The sequence below is a fragment of the Nesoenas mayeri genome, assembly GCF_963082525.1.
Source record: "Nesoenas mayeri genome assembly, chromosome: 13".
Classification (NCBI taxonomy): domain Eukaryota; kingdom Metazoa; phylum Chordata; class Aves; order Columbiformes; family Columbidae; genus Nesoenas; species Nesoenas mayeri.
Genome location: NC_137550.1, coordinates 10636049 through 10655081, shown reverse-complemented (window position 1 = coordinate 10655081; position 19033 = coordinate 10636049). Strand labels below are relative to the sequence as shown.

General features: G+C 38.9%; 1 protein-coding gene across 2 annotated transcripts in view; it reads right to left on the bottom strand.

Moving 5' to 3' along the window:
* The window catches only part of TENM1 (teneurin transmembrane protein 1), a gene marked incomplete at both ends in the record, with an annotated part of 239415 nt that overhangs the window by 148669 nt on the left and 71713 nt on the right, over positions 1–19033 (bottom strand). For both annotated transcript variants that reach the window (XM_080352763.1, XM_080352764.1), the window contains one exon: positions 6968–7208. In XM_080352763.1, the coding sequence (XP_080208889.1) occupies positions 6968–7208 (241 nt within the window). The remainder of the gene's footprint in view (positions 1–6967; positions 7209–19033) is intronic.

Sequence of the window (19033 nt, the reverse complement as noted above, 5' to 3'; positions counted from 1 at the left end):
CCAAAACTACCACACTGGGGACATACATTACTCTTGTATAGGTCAGTATGGGCTTTATTATCATGAAACATGGTGACATTGCTACATTAACCTAGTAGTTTTCAAAAGTGCTTTTCTGTGGCTTAGAACTTTCCTTTAGCACTACAAACAGCAACTGAGTAAAACTGATCGATGCATACAGAGATTTGTGGGTAAGGAAGGAATAAGATCAGGGCTTGCCCTATTTTTTTTTTTTTTCCAATAAATCTTAAACTTTTGATGTGGAAAATGAGAACAACAGTACTTACAATAATATTTACAAAAGTTATATAAATATTTGCAGAGTACTTTGAAACCAAGAACTGAGAAGGATATTTTTATTTATTATTACTAATACTGTAGTTTTGTTGCTTATATTCTGTGGTTAGAACATAAATAGAATCATTGAAATAAATAAATCATAGAAATAAAGGAAAGAGATAACTGAAGTAGAACTAGTTGCAACACAGTCTTCTTTGCCATAAATTTCCTCCATATTCTAATTGACTTTAATTAGTAGCGTTTGAGTCTGCATCCTAATATCTACACTCACACATGGTTTAAAGCCAAGCTATACAGCTGCTGTGACAACACAAATTTTACTCGACAAGAGGTGTGCCACATTAACCATGAGAATATTATCTAGTCTTCCAACATAGATTTCCTAGAAGGAGCTATCCAGGGGATAGATACAGTTTTCCAGGTGACACCATCACACATACATATGTGTTTTTCTTTGAAATGCAAAGATAGAATCTTTTGCATATCTCTCACCCTTTCTGTTGCGCACAGTCTTTGTTTTCCAATTCATCCTAGACCCTTTGTATGAACCTGTAATCACATTTCTCTTTCAAAATGTATATTCAGTCTGTTTCTGGTTTTGTAAATGAAAACACCATTTCACAGAAAGCTAATGGGCTACTTCCTTATTAGTATCCATGAAATAACATATCTTTACTTTTAGTTATAACTTTGTACATTATTACATTATATAGAGGTATTCCATCCCATTCATGATTTCCTGCATATAAAAGCAGAGCACGTAGCCTGGTTTGCCCTGTTTTGCATCGGCTGCTGGGCACATCGGTTCTTTTTCATCCTACTGCTTTCCTTCATTCTGCTGTTCCTGCAAGCTGTCTCGTGCTGTTTCTGCTTCGACTGTGGGATCCTGCTGGACTTCAGGACTGGTTTTACAATATTTGTTTCTGTGTTATTTTTCTCTGTGTTCGTTTTCCTAGTCTTAGTAAACGTTTTCAAGATTCCCAATTCTCTTTTCCTTTACTTTTCTCTTTTCCTGTCCTCCCCAAATCCTAGTGAGAAGGAGGGGGAAGGGGGGGGGGCTGAAGGGGAAAGGGGGAAAAAAGGGTGAAGGGAAACCATCTGCCACAGTTTTGATTGTCTCCCCACAACCAAACCACGACACTTACTCATACAAATACTGTCCCCCTGTTCCAGGGATGCCCACACCAGAGCTTCTCCCAAAGAAAAAATACAGGAGAGTATATGAACTATTTAAATCACCTTGTTGTCCCTAGTGACCAGATCTCAAATTATTTGAAAGAAGGACCCTCAAGTGCCACTGCTGCTGATGTGAAGATTGTACTTTGTTGTAGCTGAAAAATGTTTATATTTTTATTTCCATAAAATATTCTTTCATTCCCACATTATTAAATTTAGGGTCATATTTACGGCTTTTATTTTAAGTTCATGGTCACATTTACAGTTTTCAGTTTTTCTTTTACAATTCAGAAGTCTTAAATATTTTTAGATCTTTTCTTCTGTGCAGTGAAAACACATGGGACTCTGACTGAATTTAAAACCCTTGCCATGTGTCTGTTTTTAATATGGTCAGCCTCTCTATAGATTAGATTTATTGTTTATTTAGGTAGAAAATGACAAAATACAAGTGAAATGTCATGATAGCAAATACTGACCAACAGGATTTTAAGGGAAGATCATAAACAACGCCCTCCCCTGTGTTGATTCTTGGAATAACCATTAGTCCGATCATTTAACTCAGGAGCAGGATCCATTCGCAAACAAGTTCCCAATGAATTGCATTGCTCAAATAGTAATTGTCTCCCAGCTTGGGGGTTTATGATCATCACCACCTCTGTGCCTCAGGAGCTGTAAAATCATTCGGTTTGCTATGGAAAGCTTGAACTGGGAAAAAAGGCACAAAAGTGCTTTCTCTATCTCTGCAGCAGGCAAAAGATTCACAAGATGCGCACACAAAGAGACCAAGAAGAAAGAATGAATCTTCCAAGAGCTCACACTGACCTGTGTGAACGTGTATCTATATATGCGTTTTTATTGAATTATTTCTGTTTCTAGCACTACTCCAGATTAAACAGAAAATAAATATGTACAGGTTTCTATGTTTTGAAAGGTTATGAATGTACTTTTTGAAGAGCACAAATACTTACAAGCTTGATTGAAAAAGAGCAAGGGAAAACTGCAGTATAGAACAAATCTCTTGATAAGTGATAGTTGTCAAGGTCTCCCCTATACTAAATAGAATTATAAACAGGATTTTTTAGGAAAACAGAAATCCAGTTGGTCTTAAACATGCACCTTAAATAACTACATAATGCAGAAAGGAATGACTCCATCTATATGATGGGCTGAATAAACTTCTTGAACTCCAAAACTCTCAAAGTTTTCAAGTGTTTAGAACCATAATCAACCTTCAGGGCTATGAAATATTTCTGAATAGTAGCTAAAAATCATAACTGCCTTGAACCCCAAATACTACTTTTATTATTCTAGTGCTTCAAAGTTTTATATAAATTAATGATAATTGAATTTCAGGTTCATGGTCTGCTACCTCACTGTCCCTTTAGAGATGTTATTACCATGGTGATAAGATTGCTTAAATTAAGCTGTCTTTTTCCACAGTACTTGGCTCATTGCCAGTGCAGTGAAGGGAGATTTCAGTCCATTCAGCACAGCATTAACCTTACTGCCAACACCGCTAAATGGGTTGGAGGAACCAGAAATTTGATTTAGAAAGGAAGGAACAAGGAAATTTGTAAAATACTGAAGCACAAAGCCAGACTAAGAAAATGCTACTTCAAAATAAAAATAAAAATTAGGGACATTTTGACATTTAGACAGAAAACTCAAAAATTATAAACTAAATGCAAAACTTTATTCAAAATAAGCACGTCCAATGGTTTACCCATGAGGGACCTCTACCAGACTATAGGGAGGATCACAAATAGTTTCAGGTAAATCCCCCTATTTAACATCTACTTTTTTCTTATTATTTGAATGAAGTGGGAAAATTAATAGGAAACACATGAAAGAAAAATACAAAATACGGAGTCAACTAGCAAGGCATGGAGAAAAATGAAAAACACTCCTTTAAATTGTCAGGGTTTAATACATACTCCATAAAAAGATGTAAGCTGTGTTCAGACGGGGCTGTCAGAGATAATGACAATGTATTACACTGTAAATCATAAGATATGAAACATTAGAGCAAAGTACCTATGAAACCTGAGAAAAACAATTATTTTAGTGGAAAGGAAGGGAATAAGCAATAGGTTGCAAGTACTTTATTCTGGGGGAGAATTAAAAATCAATTTATGTAAAAGTCCAATAACATTATCCCCCCAAAAAAGAATCAATGTTCCCTGTGTTTTTATGTGGTGCGAGGGATCCTTGCAGTCTTTTTCTGGTAATACCTAGAAATTATTTTTCTGCGTGACAACGAAATTACTGCATGTTTGTAAGTCATGTTAATAGTAAATCGTTCCAAGGCTGTGTGTGCACGCACACAGATGGCGCCTGCGTGTCCAGCGCTGCAGGCTGAGCGCCGTCCATCAGCTTGAGCTGTTACACCTCCCACAGCTACAGCTCTTCTCCTATTCCTTCTTCAACAACTACTCTGTGACACGGCATCTGAAGCTTTAAAGGTATTCCTGATTCTTGCTTACAGTCAGAGTAATTGCAAGCGTTAGAGAACTGGCCTTGGCAATGACATACATCCAGACTCTATTTTTGGCTTTGTCAAAAGCTTGTGTGAACTTGAACAAGTAATTTCACCTTTCCAAGTCACTCTCCTCATTAAACCATTGGGCTAATAAGGTGGGTCCTGACAAAACTGTTTTGCAGATTATTCTGTGCATAGAACACCTCTAGATGAAGCACAAACCAGAATTTCTGATTTACCTCTTCCTATGAAAATAGCGTATAGTTTTAGTCTACAAAAAAACTGTCGGAACACATCCCTCAGTATATGCCTTTACTGCAGCTCTTTCCATTCTAATCTAGGTTTTCAAATTCTAATTACATAACAATACATGTCTAACCAGAGTATGTTAAATATTATCAGAACTACAGAAACTTTTTTATTTAAATATGACACGTTATCATTATGAGCAGACTCATGGACTTGCTTCATTTCTAACTGCCCAGAGTGAACAGGATTTACAGTCATATGATTAGTTCTAGTAAATCTTTTCCTGTCTGAAAATTCTCTAATACTACACAGCTATAGATAAACCACGCAAACACATGTGCTGCTTACGGATTAACAGCAGATATAGTTGGATAGAAAAGCTGAACATGTGCGTTCGGATTTTTGCCTAGTTATTACATAGGGAATACATTACTGTCTAAGTCTTCTTTTTGATTGCAAATCTTCCAAATAAAAAAAACAAACAAAAAAACCCACGAACAAACAAAAACCCCAAACAAACAAAAAAACCCCCAACAACTGCTTAGATATATTAGGTATGTACATATTAGGCAGATTTTGTGCTATTAAAGATTTAGCACAAAAATACAGCTGCCATTGATATGTTTACCTTTATTTTGTAGGGTTATTTTTATTAAGCAGCTAAATATTTATGGAAGGCAAGAGAATCCAGATATTAGACTAAAGTATTTGTCCAATTCTAGCTGAATGATTCTCTCTTAAAGGAAGGAAAAATGGGCTAGAAGCCATTATTTTTCTCTAAGGCTGTGTTGGATACTACAGACTTCTGGGAAGTGGTGATTGCAAATGTTTTTATTACAATGTTCCCCTGCTATAGCACTTGTCTGCACATAAGCTTGTCTTGGCAAACAGTCTCGCAGATTCTGCTCTCCGATTCTATAGCCGTTCAGGCAGCTCCACGACAGGCTGCAGCTATTTGCTACCAGAGGGTGCATCAAATCAGCCGAACCGCCCACTGAACCGCAGGAACGTGGAAAATTCCCTGACTAATGTGTAGCCCACAGTGTTTTCCAGTCTGAATTCCTAAGTCACTGTACAGCTCGTTTGTTAGTATCCAATTACATAATTATATATATAACTAAATATCTAGGTATTACACTAAATAATGCCCTTTATGAGAAGTTTCAAATTTTCAAAAATAATAACCAGAAAAATGGAACTGAACTCAAAGCAGACTTAAAATTGCAAAGCAATTTCCACCAAAAGGGTCTAAAGAGAAAATAGTGACCAGGGATGTAGAAAGGCTGAACAACATCTATTTCTAAGTGTTAATTGAAGAGAACTGAAAGATATTTAATGGGTACAGAATGCTCAGGGATCAGTCTTACATGCAGCAGAAAATACAGAATATATATGTTTGTTACGCTAGAAATGGCAGAGATTTATCTTTATAAAAATTATGTAGACAGAAGCTTCTAGCTCTAGAAGAACCAGCTGAACTAAAATTTTATTTGTGTTCATTTATGGAGAAGAATCCCATCCTCTTTGATTCTTTTTGTGATTTTTGCTTAAGACAAAGAAGCAAAGTTCTATTTCAGAATGAATCAGAGGAGAAGAACTTAATTTGACACTTCTGATTAGCAGCAAAGTGCTTAAAGACATAAACTAAAATTGAGATATGTAATAAAATAAAAACAACCTTCTTATAAAAGAAGAAAATTTAAGTTTCTGTGATTAATTGTGATAATGGCCCTTGGATATATGTGTATTAAAAAGTAAACATTTCTATACATGTTACCTAAAATTCTCTGTATGTCAGACATCCATCTGTGTTTCACCAAACAACTTTCACAGAGTCAGGCGCTTTGTGAGTCTGTGTTTTAGAATGCTGACACCCAAAGGGAACCCTAGTCACAACTTTTTGGTGCTCTGCTGGCTGCAAAGAGGAAGAACGTTGTAGAAAATCAAGGACTTGTTTTAAGCATCAAGTCAGCAAACACAGCTGTAGTTGAAAGCCATCACATTAGCTACTGCTTATTAGGAACCAAAAAGCTTATTATAGCCAAAAATTCAGAAGGCTGTGTGTGTACCCCTGCAGACAGAACGTTGGCTACAGAATCACAGGTTTGCTGGATAGAGAAGTTATTTGCTTTCAGTTATTTTCCAGAGTTAATTATTTGTGTAAATTGTGAATGATCTTGAAGCAAAACCCTTCCTCCCCAGCTCCTGGGGTTAAGGCTCTCCATGCACATACTTATCTTTTGTCCATTACCAAATGATTATCAAATTATATACTTTGTGTATATATAAAGTGTATAAACACACACAGAGGAAAATAGTATTTTAGTATTATTCCCTATCTTTTCTTATCCACAGGAATGTTGAAGCCTGAACACTGACTCCAGAAGTGTACACCAATCAAACACAACTTCTGTTTACTGACTGCAAAATGACCCTGGGGAACGTGGGATGGTGTGACAAGTACACAAGCACAAATCCTGACTGCATTCAACTCTAAAACACCTATGTAATCTATTTGCCTTAAGAAAATCAATGTCTTCCAAAACTTAGCAAAACACATGCTTTCTTGAGCATTAATGATCTGGATGAATCAAGTAAATACGGCCTCATATGGCTACACGACATGGCCTCAAATGAAAACGCACTGGCATGTCCTGAACAAACAACTTGTAATTCCCCATCACCCCCTCATGTCAACGTCAGGCCTCCTGCCCTCTTTTTTTGACTTTTGAGCTGTGTTGTGTGTAACAAGTTGCTCTGTACCTGGTTTCCAGTGGTATGTTGCTGTTCAAGACCCAGCTGTTATGGAGATGCACCGAATCCTGGGTGCTGGTGGGGGGCGTCGGGGCAGCAGGACTGGGCTGGCTGCGGGTGGTCATTGATCTTCTCTGCAGAGAATCGGCTGCTGGAGGTGGTTTTCTGGCACAAGTGCACGCGTGCGGTGGTGGAGGCGGCGGCGGGAGGGGTCTGAAGGTGAACTGGTTGTGTGGGCTACCTGGCATATCTGAAACAACAAGGAAAAAGAGAAGAAACCCACAGAGGGTTATTAATTTAAAAAAGATCAAGAGTGTATGCGCATGATATAATAGTTATAGACATTCAAGCATTGTGCTTTATCATGTTGCTAACACAGTTGCCTGTAAAGTGTTGCAACATGTGAAATAATTTAAGATATAACACACTACTGAAATGAAGAACATGAGAACATAGACACACATCCTCCAGCACTGTAGTTCAGTAGTTCAACCAAACAAAAAACACAAAAAAACCCCCAAGAAATGTAAAAAAAAAAGAAAAAAGAAAAAAGAAAAAAAGATACAATATTCACTTAATTTGTCATAGGATTTTTTGAGGAGGAGGGTAAGGAACAAATAAATCAAGTTGACATTGTATTGCAGCACAGACCAACTGATTTCATGAGGTATAAATCTCATTTAAGAATATCTGTGAAAGAAATAGACAGAGTGTAAGAATTAGTGTTGCACTTCAAGAGAGAAAATAATTGAATAATTCCCACCACCTAGAAAACATCTTCGATAAAACAAGGTTAACACATTTCAGCGAGTTTGTTACTGCATTTGTTAAATGAGCTGTGGGAGAAGGCCCTCTTAAAGATTACCTGCAGCACTAATGATCCAGATACCCAGAGAAAAGGTTTTGTGGCAGCTTAAGGCAGATGAGCTGGCAAGGAGCTCACAGCTACCAGACCAGACTGGGAAGCAGACGGGGTGAAAGTCGTGTGTGGTGGGTACCCAAGGCCCTGCTGCCTGTGCCCTGCTGCCCCACGGCACCCCCAGTGCTGCCCCACGGCACCCCCAGTGCTGCCCGGGAGCCACTGGGAGGGATGCGGTGCCCGCCCCAGGGGGATGCAGCTCCCATCTGAGAGGAATGCAGTGCCCGCCCCAGGGGGATGCAGCTCCCATCCCAGAGGGATGCGGTGCCCGCCCCAGGGGGATGCAGTTCTCATCCGAGAGGGATGCGGTGCCCATCCGAGAGGGATGCAGTGCCCATCCGAGAGGGATGCCGTGCCTGCCCCAGGAGGATGCAGTGCCCATCCGAGAGGGATGCAGTGCCTGCCCCAGGGGGATGCAGTGCCCGCCCCAGGGGGATGCAGTGCCCATCCGAGAGGGATATGGTGCCCGCCCCAGGGGGATGAAGTTCCCAACCGAGATGGGTCCAGTGCCCACCCGAGAGGGGTGCAGTGCCCACCCGAGAGGGGTGCAGTGCCTGACCGCATCCTGCCCTTTTCTAGCACTGCTACATGGCTTTAAGGTGGCTCAGCCTGTGCCAGTGAGCTTGAATCCTGCAAAACACAATGAAGATACAAATATGGTGTAACGGTACTTTGAAGGGACAATAACATGTTTTTTTTCTCTGTTTCTCAGAAGAGTCTCCAAACCTCTCAGCAGAGCAAGAAACAGCTATGGAGAATTGAGGCAAGAAATTACTTTTTAAAGGAACAATAAGAGATACTTTGCAAAGAAAATGCTGATAAAAATTGCTGCCAGTTTGGGTGAACTGTCAAGCTGTTAACTTGAAACTCTCCTAGTTATTTTACTTCAGTGTCTAACATGGCTTTGTCCCTTTTCTATACTCACCCTCACTCTCTCTTTTACCCTAGCAGACATCCAGTTAAATTTGCACAAGACCAGCTGGAGCAGAGCTCTGATGAACCTGCAAAAATCCCCTGCAAGGAGCTGTTGTTGCCATCCATTTAGAACATGGGCTTGCTTTAAATTAGGACATGATGTGTCTTCAAGGTGAAAGATGAAAGAGTGCCCCTTCCCTTCTTGGAACGGCTGGTGGAAAAAAATTTAAAAAAGCACTTTTTTCTCTGTGACAGCCACAATTTACCCCAACTGGAGAAACAAGGTTGTTTAGTGCTCCACATAAGCTTTTCTATGCTGTGGTAAGCAAAGCTGTCACGGATTTGGCCCAGGCCTAATCCTTTTAATTTCATTGATCTTTTATCAAGGCAGCATTCTTACAGTTCCATTAAGGTTTACACTGTAATATTAGTTTGCATATACCAGAAAAGCATTTCTAAGCATATTTGAAAATTGGAGACCTCAGTAAATTAAATCACTGGAGTCAACAGTCCAGAGCTCTGAAATAATCTGCTAAGGCACTTTCATATAATAATTAATCTCAGTAAATCCCGTATCCTGCTATTTTACATTTGAAAGCTACCTAAATTTTGGACATAATATTTGATGTCCAGCATCCTCAAGTATTTGATCAATGACATTCCCTTCGCAGTATCTATCTTAAATCCACTTTATGGAAAATCCGCAGCACTATTATACATCTTACAATTTGCATGACAAGCCATTTTAATGATGGTACCACTGTCCTGTTAGAAAAGTGCTGATCTTTGCCAGGACACGCAGTTAGACTGTACAAGCTACATCAAAAGCTATGTAACAAATACCGAGCAGCCAAGGTGACTGCTTTTCTAGGTAAATGGGGGAAACATGTATCATCTATATGGCACCATATCTTTTAATTCTCTTCTTCCCCTTCTAGCTGTACCATCCCTATCCTGTCAACAGCACACAATTATCTGACAAATAGTTTGGTATGTTCCATGCAAGAAACTGGTTCTACTTTGTGAACCATAAAGTATTTCTGGTTGGTATGGTACCTTATATCTCCCAGCGCAATTTATTACAATACATTAACACATCAGATTTCCTGGGGGATTCCTTTTTAATTATCACACTTGTCACCTGTTTGTCCAGCCACTGACATCACAGAAAACCTCGCGTGAGATTCTGAAGTATTTTGGTGATTTAAAGACAAGTCTTCTGCATCAGACCTTCACTTCAGTAAAACACTGCAAATTTATTATGTTGAGAATCAGCCTGAGTTTGCAGTTAGTTTTTACAGACTATCTAATTTGGCAAAGTCATTTTTATTTTGCTTGAAACTAAGTCTAAATCTCATGCACTTTATTTTTATACCACAAAAAATGTTGTTTGGGTTATAAAGCATCATGCCTAAATATGCACACTTAAATTCTTCAGGACTCTTCAGGAATAAATGGTGGACTCTGTAAAATAACTTAATGTGGCATCATTTAACTACCTCAAAGTGACATTACACAAGAAAATTTGTCTAAACCAAACAAGTTTCCAAAATATATAGGAATGATATAGAAATTAGCTTAGCCTTAAATTTTTATCCCATTGCTATTGTTCAGCACAATGCTATCCATAGCAACTCCTAATTTTTTTGTTACTAATAATGTCCAAATTTAACTTTTTTACATGAAAAAGTCTACGTATGATACGCAAACACAGCGTTATTTGTTTTCAGTGTGTTCACTGACATGGCAGAAGTTTCCATTAATCTAAAAATGTAACTATAAAATATGATTTCAGCTCAGACTTTACATTTACAATAATTTGCTTCAAATTAGAATTTGTGGAGCTCCCAAGCCAGAAGAGATGCTCTTGGCCCTCACTATTGGCCTTCTCATCTGCACTTGCATTTAGCCCTTTTTTTTTGTTTTACAGACAGAAGAGGCTGTTTAGAAAATGTCAAAGTTCTTTCCCCTGAGAATTCATTATTTTTAAGTAGTTCTCTCCTTTCAGCAAAGCATACATATCATACACTCACTCCAAAGGAGAATCCTCTGTATTGATGCTAGCTATAAACAAGAAAAACTTTCCTTGCAATTCTGCTAGTTTGAAATATTTCTACTTGCTTTCCTTTTTCTGAAGGTTGAATGGAGGAATTCTGCCTCTGTCCTGAATGTTTTTTCTTCTTTAGTTCTGACTCATTCGTTTGGGAGGCCCTTGATCAATATCGAACACACGCTTTTCCATGGCGGTCGTATAATGGTGCTTGGTATCCTACAGTTATGGAGTGCAGATCTCAACAGCCCTTCAGCTGCCGAGTGCTACTGCTACTGCTTTTTTCTTCAGAAGATACGATAATTCAATCTTGCTTTTTTTACTAGGCCTCTGCTTTTCACAAAGTGCAAAGTTAATTAACTGAGATGCTTCCCTTACTCTGCCATTTTGGTTGACTGCTGCTATTCTGCTCAAAAGTTATTGGAGACACAGACCAATGGACGAGAGCAGCATTAACATAAACTCATTTTCCTTAAGAGTCAGGCTAAAATGCCTTTGTAATCATAAAAATGCAGCCAAATTGCTTTATAGAGTGACAAAAATGAAATAAGCAGCTTTATCAACTAGTTAGCACCTGACTAAAAATTGGTTTTGAAAATAAGCCAGGCCTTTGCTAACATCATGTCCTAACAGTTTTAAAGTATACTTTACTACACTTTTTGGATCCACATTGAAAGAGGGGATAATTGAACGGTTTTATCATTTACCGACAAGATTACAATAGCCTCTATCATGACTAAGTGAAGTATATCAGAGAGAATATATTAAAACGCAATGAACCTTAAAAGGTTTGCATCTAACCAGTAGTGCTTTTCCGATATTTCATTTTTTTCAGTTCTTGAATTCATTATTTATTGGTCTGTTTGAATTTTTTTTCTTTTTTAACTAGACATGTCTCAGCTGAGAATGAATTAGCTTGCAATCTGATATTTAATGAGCAAGATAGGAACATATATTCAGAGAGCTTACTTTAGTTAAAGTTCTATGGGTATACTACTGCTCTGTTACCAACAAATGTGTAATTTTTTATCAGGCAGAGAGGCAGGAGCATAATGCTATTTATCCAGACTGAGCCTCAGAACAGGTACATCCGCATCGTGCAGGAAGATACGTCTGACACCTTCTAACAGAATGGAAGGATTATGCCCAGAGCACTGTGCCCAATTTATGTAAATGGGCCCTGAAGAACTGGAAATATTCAGTGTGGGGAAGACTGAGAATCTGTATGCTTAAGATTAGAGCTAAAAAGCACAGAATAAAAATCCTCTATTTTACAATGAGATTTATGCTCTGGGTCTAAGAAGACAAACTAAGTATTAGAGGTAGGTGCTACCATCGCAGAGTGTTTGGTCTGCTTCCTGTTAATATACTTCCTGATATTGTGTCTTTACAACCTTTCCTTCCATTCTAAAGTTAAAATTATTCTTTTTTTGTGTATGAACAAATGACCTAACTAAGCCCCTAATAATTTTTTGCCTATCTCTGAATTACTTTTATTTTCGATGTCACATATTTTGAGAAAAGGTAAATTTGAAAAAAAAATGTGTATGAAATTGCTTTATTGTTGTGTAGAGTTACATTGTGTTTCAATAATCTATTCCACCCTCGCTCCTTCTGATGTAGCTCAGCATTTAGTTGGCCTGCCTTCTTGGAAAGTCCTTTGCTTTGCAAACTTTGTCACACCACTAGGATATAAAAGTATCTAACCAGTACATTTAATACCGATTTACCATTAATTAATTATTTTGCTGTATATATATTTTTTTCCCCTCAGCCTTACTACACAGTAAATCTTCCAGAACATAAAATATCAAACATCTCTAGAGAATTCTACAAACCATATGGTTTTATGCAAAATAAAGTTTATAAGGTAATGAAAGCTTATAAACTAAAGGTCACACAGACTCGAGTTTACACACCAAGTAAAAGAGATTTAGAGACCTGCAGAGACCAACACTACTCCCCAGCACAGCTCATGCCCACGGTGCTCTGAGATCGCCCCTGCGGCAGCAGATTGCCCTTGGTGAGCAGGTTGGGGCGGCCCAGAGCAGTGGGAGGAAGGGACCAATTAAGCACTGGGCACCTTCAAGGGACTCTGGACAATTTATTTATCAGTACAGGTGTGCCCTCGAATAGCCATGTATATAATTTTTTACCATACTGCCACTCTAAGAGTAGAATGAATCCTATGTATCATTATTAAGGCTATGCTGAAGACACGGCACTTCCAAAGAGAAATTAACAGAGATCTTATACCACGTACTTCGAATGGCATCAATGGAGCATAGAATACAGCTGGATTTAGACTATAATAATGTAATGATGTCAAACAAGTTATGTATAATACTTAAACATTCAGTCCAATGTGTTCATATGGATCCCACTAAATGTTTACCTTATGTTCTCAGTATCACATATGTTCAATTTCCTCGAATCCCTCACAATTATACATATGCACGATAAGAGCGTCCAACACATAATGGATCTTTTTAACAAAGAGAGGCTGGGTAAAATAAGAATTCTAATAATTTCCTGATACTAAGAGAAACTTATTCCTTCTTCAGCATTTCCAAGTTTAGTCATATTTAGAAATTAAATATGATGGTAATTCAACTCTTCTTAAAACACAAGTCACATTTACATTGAATGCTGTATGGCCTAACTATGTAGGAAAAAAAACTCTTCTGCATATATGCTACAAGGACAGTAAGAACAGCTCACGATGGCTGTGCAGCACTTCCTTTTCTGTTTTTACACTAACAGTCAAAACTTGCACTGTATAAGACCCGAGTGACTGTATTTAGTAAACACTCATAATAGACCTAATTCTAGGAAACTTTACAATAACATAATTACCCAGTTTTGAATGCCAGATTAACAAGGAATGATGGGAGTATCACCAGCAGGTCTCTGTTTAAAATACTGTTGCTTTTACAGAAGGAAACGATTTATGTTTCTTTAATTCTGTTTAACGCGGTCTCTTGTGAAACAGTGATAAACTTAGATAAAATTCCTTCTGGAGTCCATATGATCAGTTGGAACATTAAGAGTATGCAGGGATGCAGTGAGGAAGGCTAAGCTCCACTTGGAATTAAATCTGCAAGGGATGTCAAAGGCAAAAAGAATGGTTTATCAAAGTACATCAGCAGCAAAAGGAAGACTAGAAAAAATACGGGCATAGTGCTGAACGAGGTGGGTGCCCTGGTGACAGAGGATGGTGAGAAGATGGAGCTACTGAATGCTGCTTTTGCTTCTATCTTTACCGCTAAGGCTGTCCCCCAGGAACCCCAGACCCTGGAGGTAAGAGAGAAAGTCTGCAGAAAGGAAGGCTTTCGGGTTAGAGAGCATTTAGGCAAACCGGACACCCACAAATCCATGGGCCCCGACGGGATGCACCCACAAGTGCTGAGGGAGTTGGCAGATGTTACTCCATCATCTACGAACGGTCAGGGAGAGCAGAAAATGTGCCTGAGGACTGGAGGAAAGCCAATGTCACTCCAGTCTTCAAAAAGAGCAAGAAGGAGGATCCAGGGAGCTACAGGCCAATCAGCCTCACTTCCATCCCTGGAAAGGTGATGGAACAGCTCATTCTCAGTGTCTTCTCTAAGCACCTCGAGGAAAATACAGTTATCAGGAGCAGTCAACATCAATGGAGTCAGACTCCTTTCAGTGGTGCCCAACAATAGGATAAGAGGCAACAGGCACAAACTGAAACACAGGAGGTTCCATCTGAATATGAAAAGAAACTTTGATGAGGGTGCCAGAGCCTGGACCAGGCTGCCCAGAGAGGCTGTGGAGTCTCCTTCTCTGCAGACATTCAATCCCACCTGGACGCATTCCTGTGCTGTCAGCTCTGCTGAACCTGCTTTAGCAGCAGGTTGGACTGGATGATCTCCAGAGGTGCTTTCCAACCTAACCATTCTGCGAGTCTGTGATTTCTTTGGGTAGACTAATATAAGCCTGTGATTTTCCCATTATTTATACATACCAGAGAGTTCATAGTGTTTTGGAAAGTAAATCAGAAGTGTCTCAGAAATGTCCCTGCAAACAAACTGTTTCCAGCTGCAGGAAGATGTGGTAGAATTTTTTCAGGCAAAAGGAACAGAAGTTAGAACTCATTAGAGAATGGAAGGCAGTGATTAATCACTAGGGAACTGTCACATCACCACCCTTTCCAACTTTACTGATAGGATGCATTTAATAATATTCTGCCTTTCAAGACTCTAAAAATTTTTGGCATCTGTCGTCTTTGTACCGTGTACTTAACTTGTCAGTTTTACTTTGTAAAATTCTTGAAATAAGACTGATACACCCCCCGCTTTTTTTTTTTTTTTCTTTTTAGCTGTGTGTGTGTGAGAGTTTTTGCTTTTTCTGATGATAGAAATGTCAATATACTCAAACCAAAAGGCGGCATTGTGGGCCCAAAGCCATGTATTTTTTTTCTCCAGGTGTATCAGCTGGTGCGATGAAAGACATTATCTTTCCTGACAAACTTTGCCTCACTTAGAGGCACTTATGTCTGTAGACCATTAGAGCTACAACAGCACTACTCCTCCTTAATTAACTCCATCACTCAGTGTGTTAACTTGGGAGCCTGATTGCTGAAGTAGAATAATTTTGGACATAAACAGTGCACTATAAGATGCTACTCTCTGTGCTGTAGTTTGTAACCAGAAATGAATTTCAGGTTAAAACGCTGTGTACTGTGGATAAGATGCAAGTTTTAAATGTTATCATGCGGAAGCACCTGCCAATAGAAACACACCGATGCGTATTCATATAAAATAAGCATTGTCAGAGGGGAGTGAAGAGCTGGAGCTCCTGAGGTGCTTTTATTCTGAACTGTCTGAATTATAGCTTTGTTCTACAGTACTTCATATAGCTGCTAAATACTAATGCACACTATGTGTAGTATTTACATGAAAAACATAATTCCATTTATGTGATATGCTCACATTAATGTCAATTAATATGACAAATTCAAAATGAAACTATCCTACTCACTCTCTTACATCTCCTCCGTTGCATGTGGTACATCTGTCAGGTTCTCTCAAATACCCATCCAGTTGAGTCAGGACTCCTCTTAAATCACTACAGTCTGTTCCAACACAAGACAGGACCGTCGGTGGTTGAGTCACGGAGGTCAAGGGCAAAACGTGAATGGAGCAGCAAAGCAGCACTCCAATTATAATGAAGACCCAGGGAACAACCTAAACAACGAGTTCAGGCTTCCAGTGGTTTGTTTAGCAGACCCAGCAGCTGCTGAGACAATTAACATCACACAGCAACCAAAGGACAGAAGTAGAGACTGACGGCTCCCAGCCAGCTTAAAGGTGATATTTCAGGAGAACGCATAATTCCTGCCATTACTCAAAAGTGGTGGGTTCAGTCAATATCACGAGTTGTAACTTCTACCAGTGGCACCTCACAGGGGACAGTACAATCACTATTCTAAAACTCTGAACAAAGCGGGAGAGATTATAGCTTACAGAGTAAGCCTATCATCCAGGTTTACAAAAGCCATGCAGTTACAAGTAGCCTGGCAGCAAATTTTGGTGACCTTAGAGGTGAACAGATTTTGATTAAAGAGCAGTTTATGATTGGTAAAGTAGGTTGCAAGCAGCCACGGCTGTAAAAATTAATGTTTCCCTGGTTATTGATGGTTTTTGTCAGAGTGATATATATTCAAGTTTTGGCCTTTGTGTCATTAAATTCATTAGCTGTGAGGGCTTTCTAAAAGGGATCTATGGGTAATGGAATTACCAACTATAAATCATACCGAAACATACAGTATATTTAGAGTGGTAGTTCAGTGGACATATCATGAATATGGACACATGAAGCCACGCTGTCAGCAACCCCTCTACAACAGATGATAACCTTCCCTGTCTGACCCCCACCTGCTTCATCTGTTCCTGTTACTTTGCAACATTTTTAGGAAACAGGACTGCTCGAGGCAATGCCCTGTTACAGACCCAAATAATGTAAAACCCTGCAGCATCTGAGTCCACTGCACTGTGATGGCTGAGGTGAAGACTCTTCCATTTTAGCACTTGACTTTTCAAGGCTGGGGACAGTTACATGAGTCCTACCAGTTGACAAAGTACAGAATCCTTTTCAACTTCAAGCCCAGCCACAAGCGAGGTAAGTTTGTTGGTTCATATTTTTTTCTAATATAAAGTATTCTGTGGCTCTACAGAAATATGAGAAGATGATAAGCCCTTAGTCATGGCTAAACCTGCCAGTCATATCAGGACCCAAATTCAAGCCCTGAAGAGAATGCTCATGCACATTCCCAACAATACTGGGGGCAAGATCCCAAGCATATCCCCTATCTAATTAGACTTAGCGATAGCGCTTTGCTGGTAGCGCTGCAAATGTCCTCTAACTTTAATTAAAGGTGGAAGTGCCTGAACTTCCTGGCTTCAAGGATGAATCCCACTCCAACTTCTCCCACTGGGATATATAAAGGCTTTGCTCAGGACACCTGACTCTCTGCACTCCAGATTATCATGTCACATGCAGACATCCAGCACATCTCCTGACGTTATTTTGCAGAGTACAATTGAAAATGGCTTTAGACTGAAAGAGGAGAGATTTAGATTAGATATAAGGAAGAAATTCTTCCCCATGAGGGTTGTGAAGCCCTGGCACAGGCTGCCCAGAGCAGCTGTGGGTGCGCCATCCCGGGAAGTGTCCCAGGCCAGGCTGGACGGGGCTCTGAGAGATCTGGTTTGGTGGGAGGTGTCCCTGCCCATGGGGGTTGGAACTAGGTAACCTCTAAGGTCCCTTCCAATCCAAACCATTCTCTGGTTCTATGAGAACAGTAGATCCATTTTTACGATCAATACCATGTACAGATGTAGAAGCTTGAAGCTCTTCTGGATCATTCACTAATTGTCTCTACCCTCATGTGTTCATTTTTAAGACAAATGTTATAGAAATATATTAAAGAGGGAACATCAGGAGAAACACAGACTAGTTTCTATGTTTGTAATATTTTGAAGAACATGTTTAAAGCTTATATAGGAAAATGAAGGTCTCTATTCTATTCAATAAAACAGCATTCTATATGGTTTTTGTTACGTATTTCACCCTGACGTTAAATTGCTTGATACGAACATTTTCACATCCATTTCCCGTGACTGTTATATGATTACAGGGAGTATTTAAAAATAATTCATTTATCTGCAGTTATATAGTAATTGTGAAGTGGCAGAAAAAGCTGTCAAATGTATCCATAACATGCAAAGATACATAGAGTTTAACTGTGGCTCTAATGCATATCTATCTCAAATTCATCAAAATACTACTAGCGTAGTAGTGGTTTATAAATAAATACTAATAAATATGTATCATCTTGACTTAAGACTTTACAACTTGGTTTTGTGGAAACACTGTAGTCAGTTAAACAGACTACAATGTCTGTGAGAGTACTGCATAAAGCCCTTGCCAGGGCTCAACAGCTGGAGGATACAGAGGAGCAGAACACATGGTCATCACACTGAAATTAACTAAAAATTATTTTAGGCCATATCATGCTATTGAGGGTTTGGGGCCATTTGCATGGCTGTGCTCTACAGTGGAGATGTAGAAGACAGTTTGCTCAGAGCCAGCTGTTCAGAACAAATACGCCTTGAACTACAAAGTTCAACCAGCATTCACCAGAAATCACTGAGCTCCACCTTATTATAAATCTGTATCCCCTTTACTGGCTCTGTAGAAATCTTTTCTGCTGTATTATTTGAGATACAATTTTAAAATTATTCTTCTTTCTCTGTAGACTGCATGTGGCAGCAGAATTGTTTATTGCTACAATTTTCTGCTAGCTATTTTGGATAATCAGAGAGAAAAACTTATACAGAACCGTGCTAACAACTAATAAAATGAACAGCTTTTGGAGAAACTGATAATGCTTTTATCTGGTTCTTCCTGAATGACTGCATACACATTCAAATTTGTCATCTAAATCAGGAATATGATTCATTACTCTTCCTGAAATCAAGAAGATACTTCAATTTCACCTTAGTGGAGGTTAATTTTAAAAAGAGTTGATGAATTGAGAAGCAGCTAGTATTTGTGCTCATTATAGGCAAGTAAATATTGCTGCCTATCCTATTGAGCCTATCCTATCCTGAGAGTAGCCTGATCTATAAAATAATTTGCAATTAATACATAAATTACAGTAGGA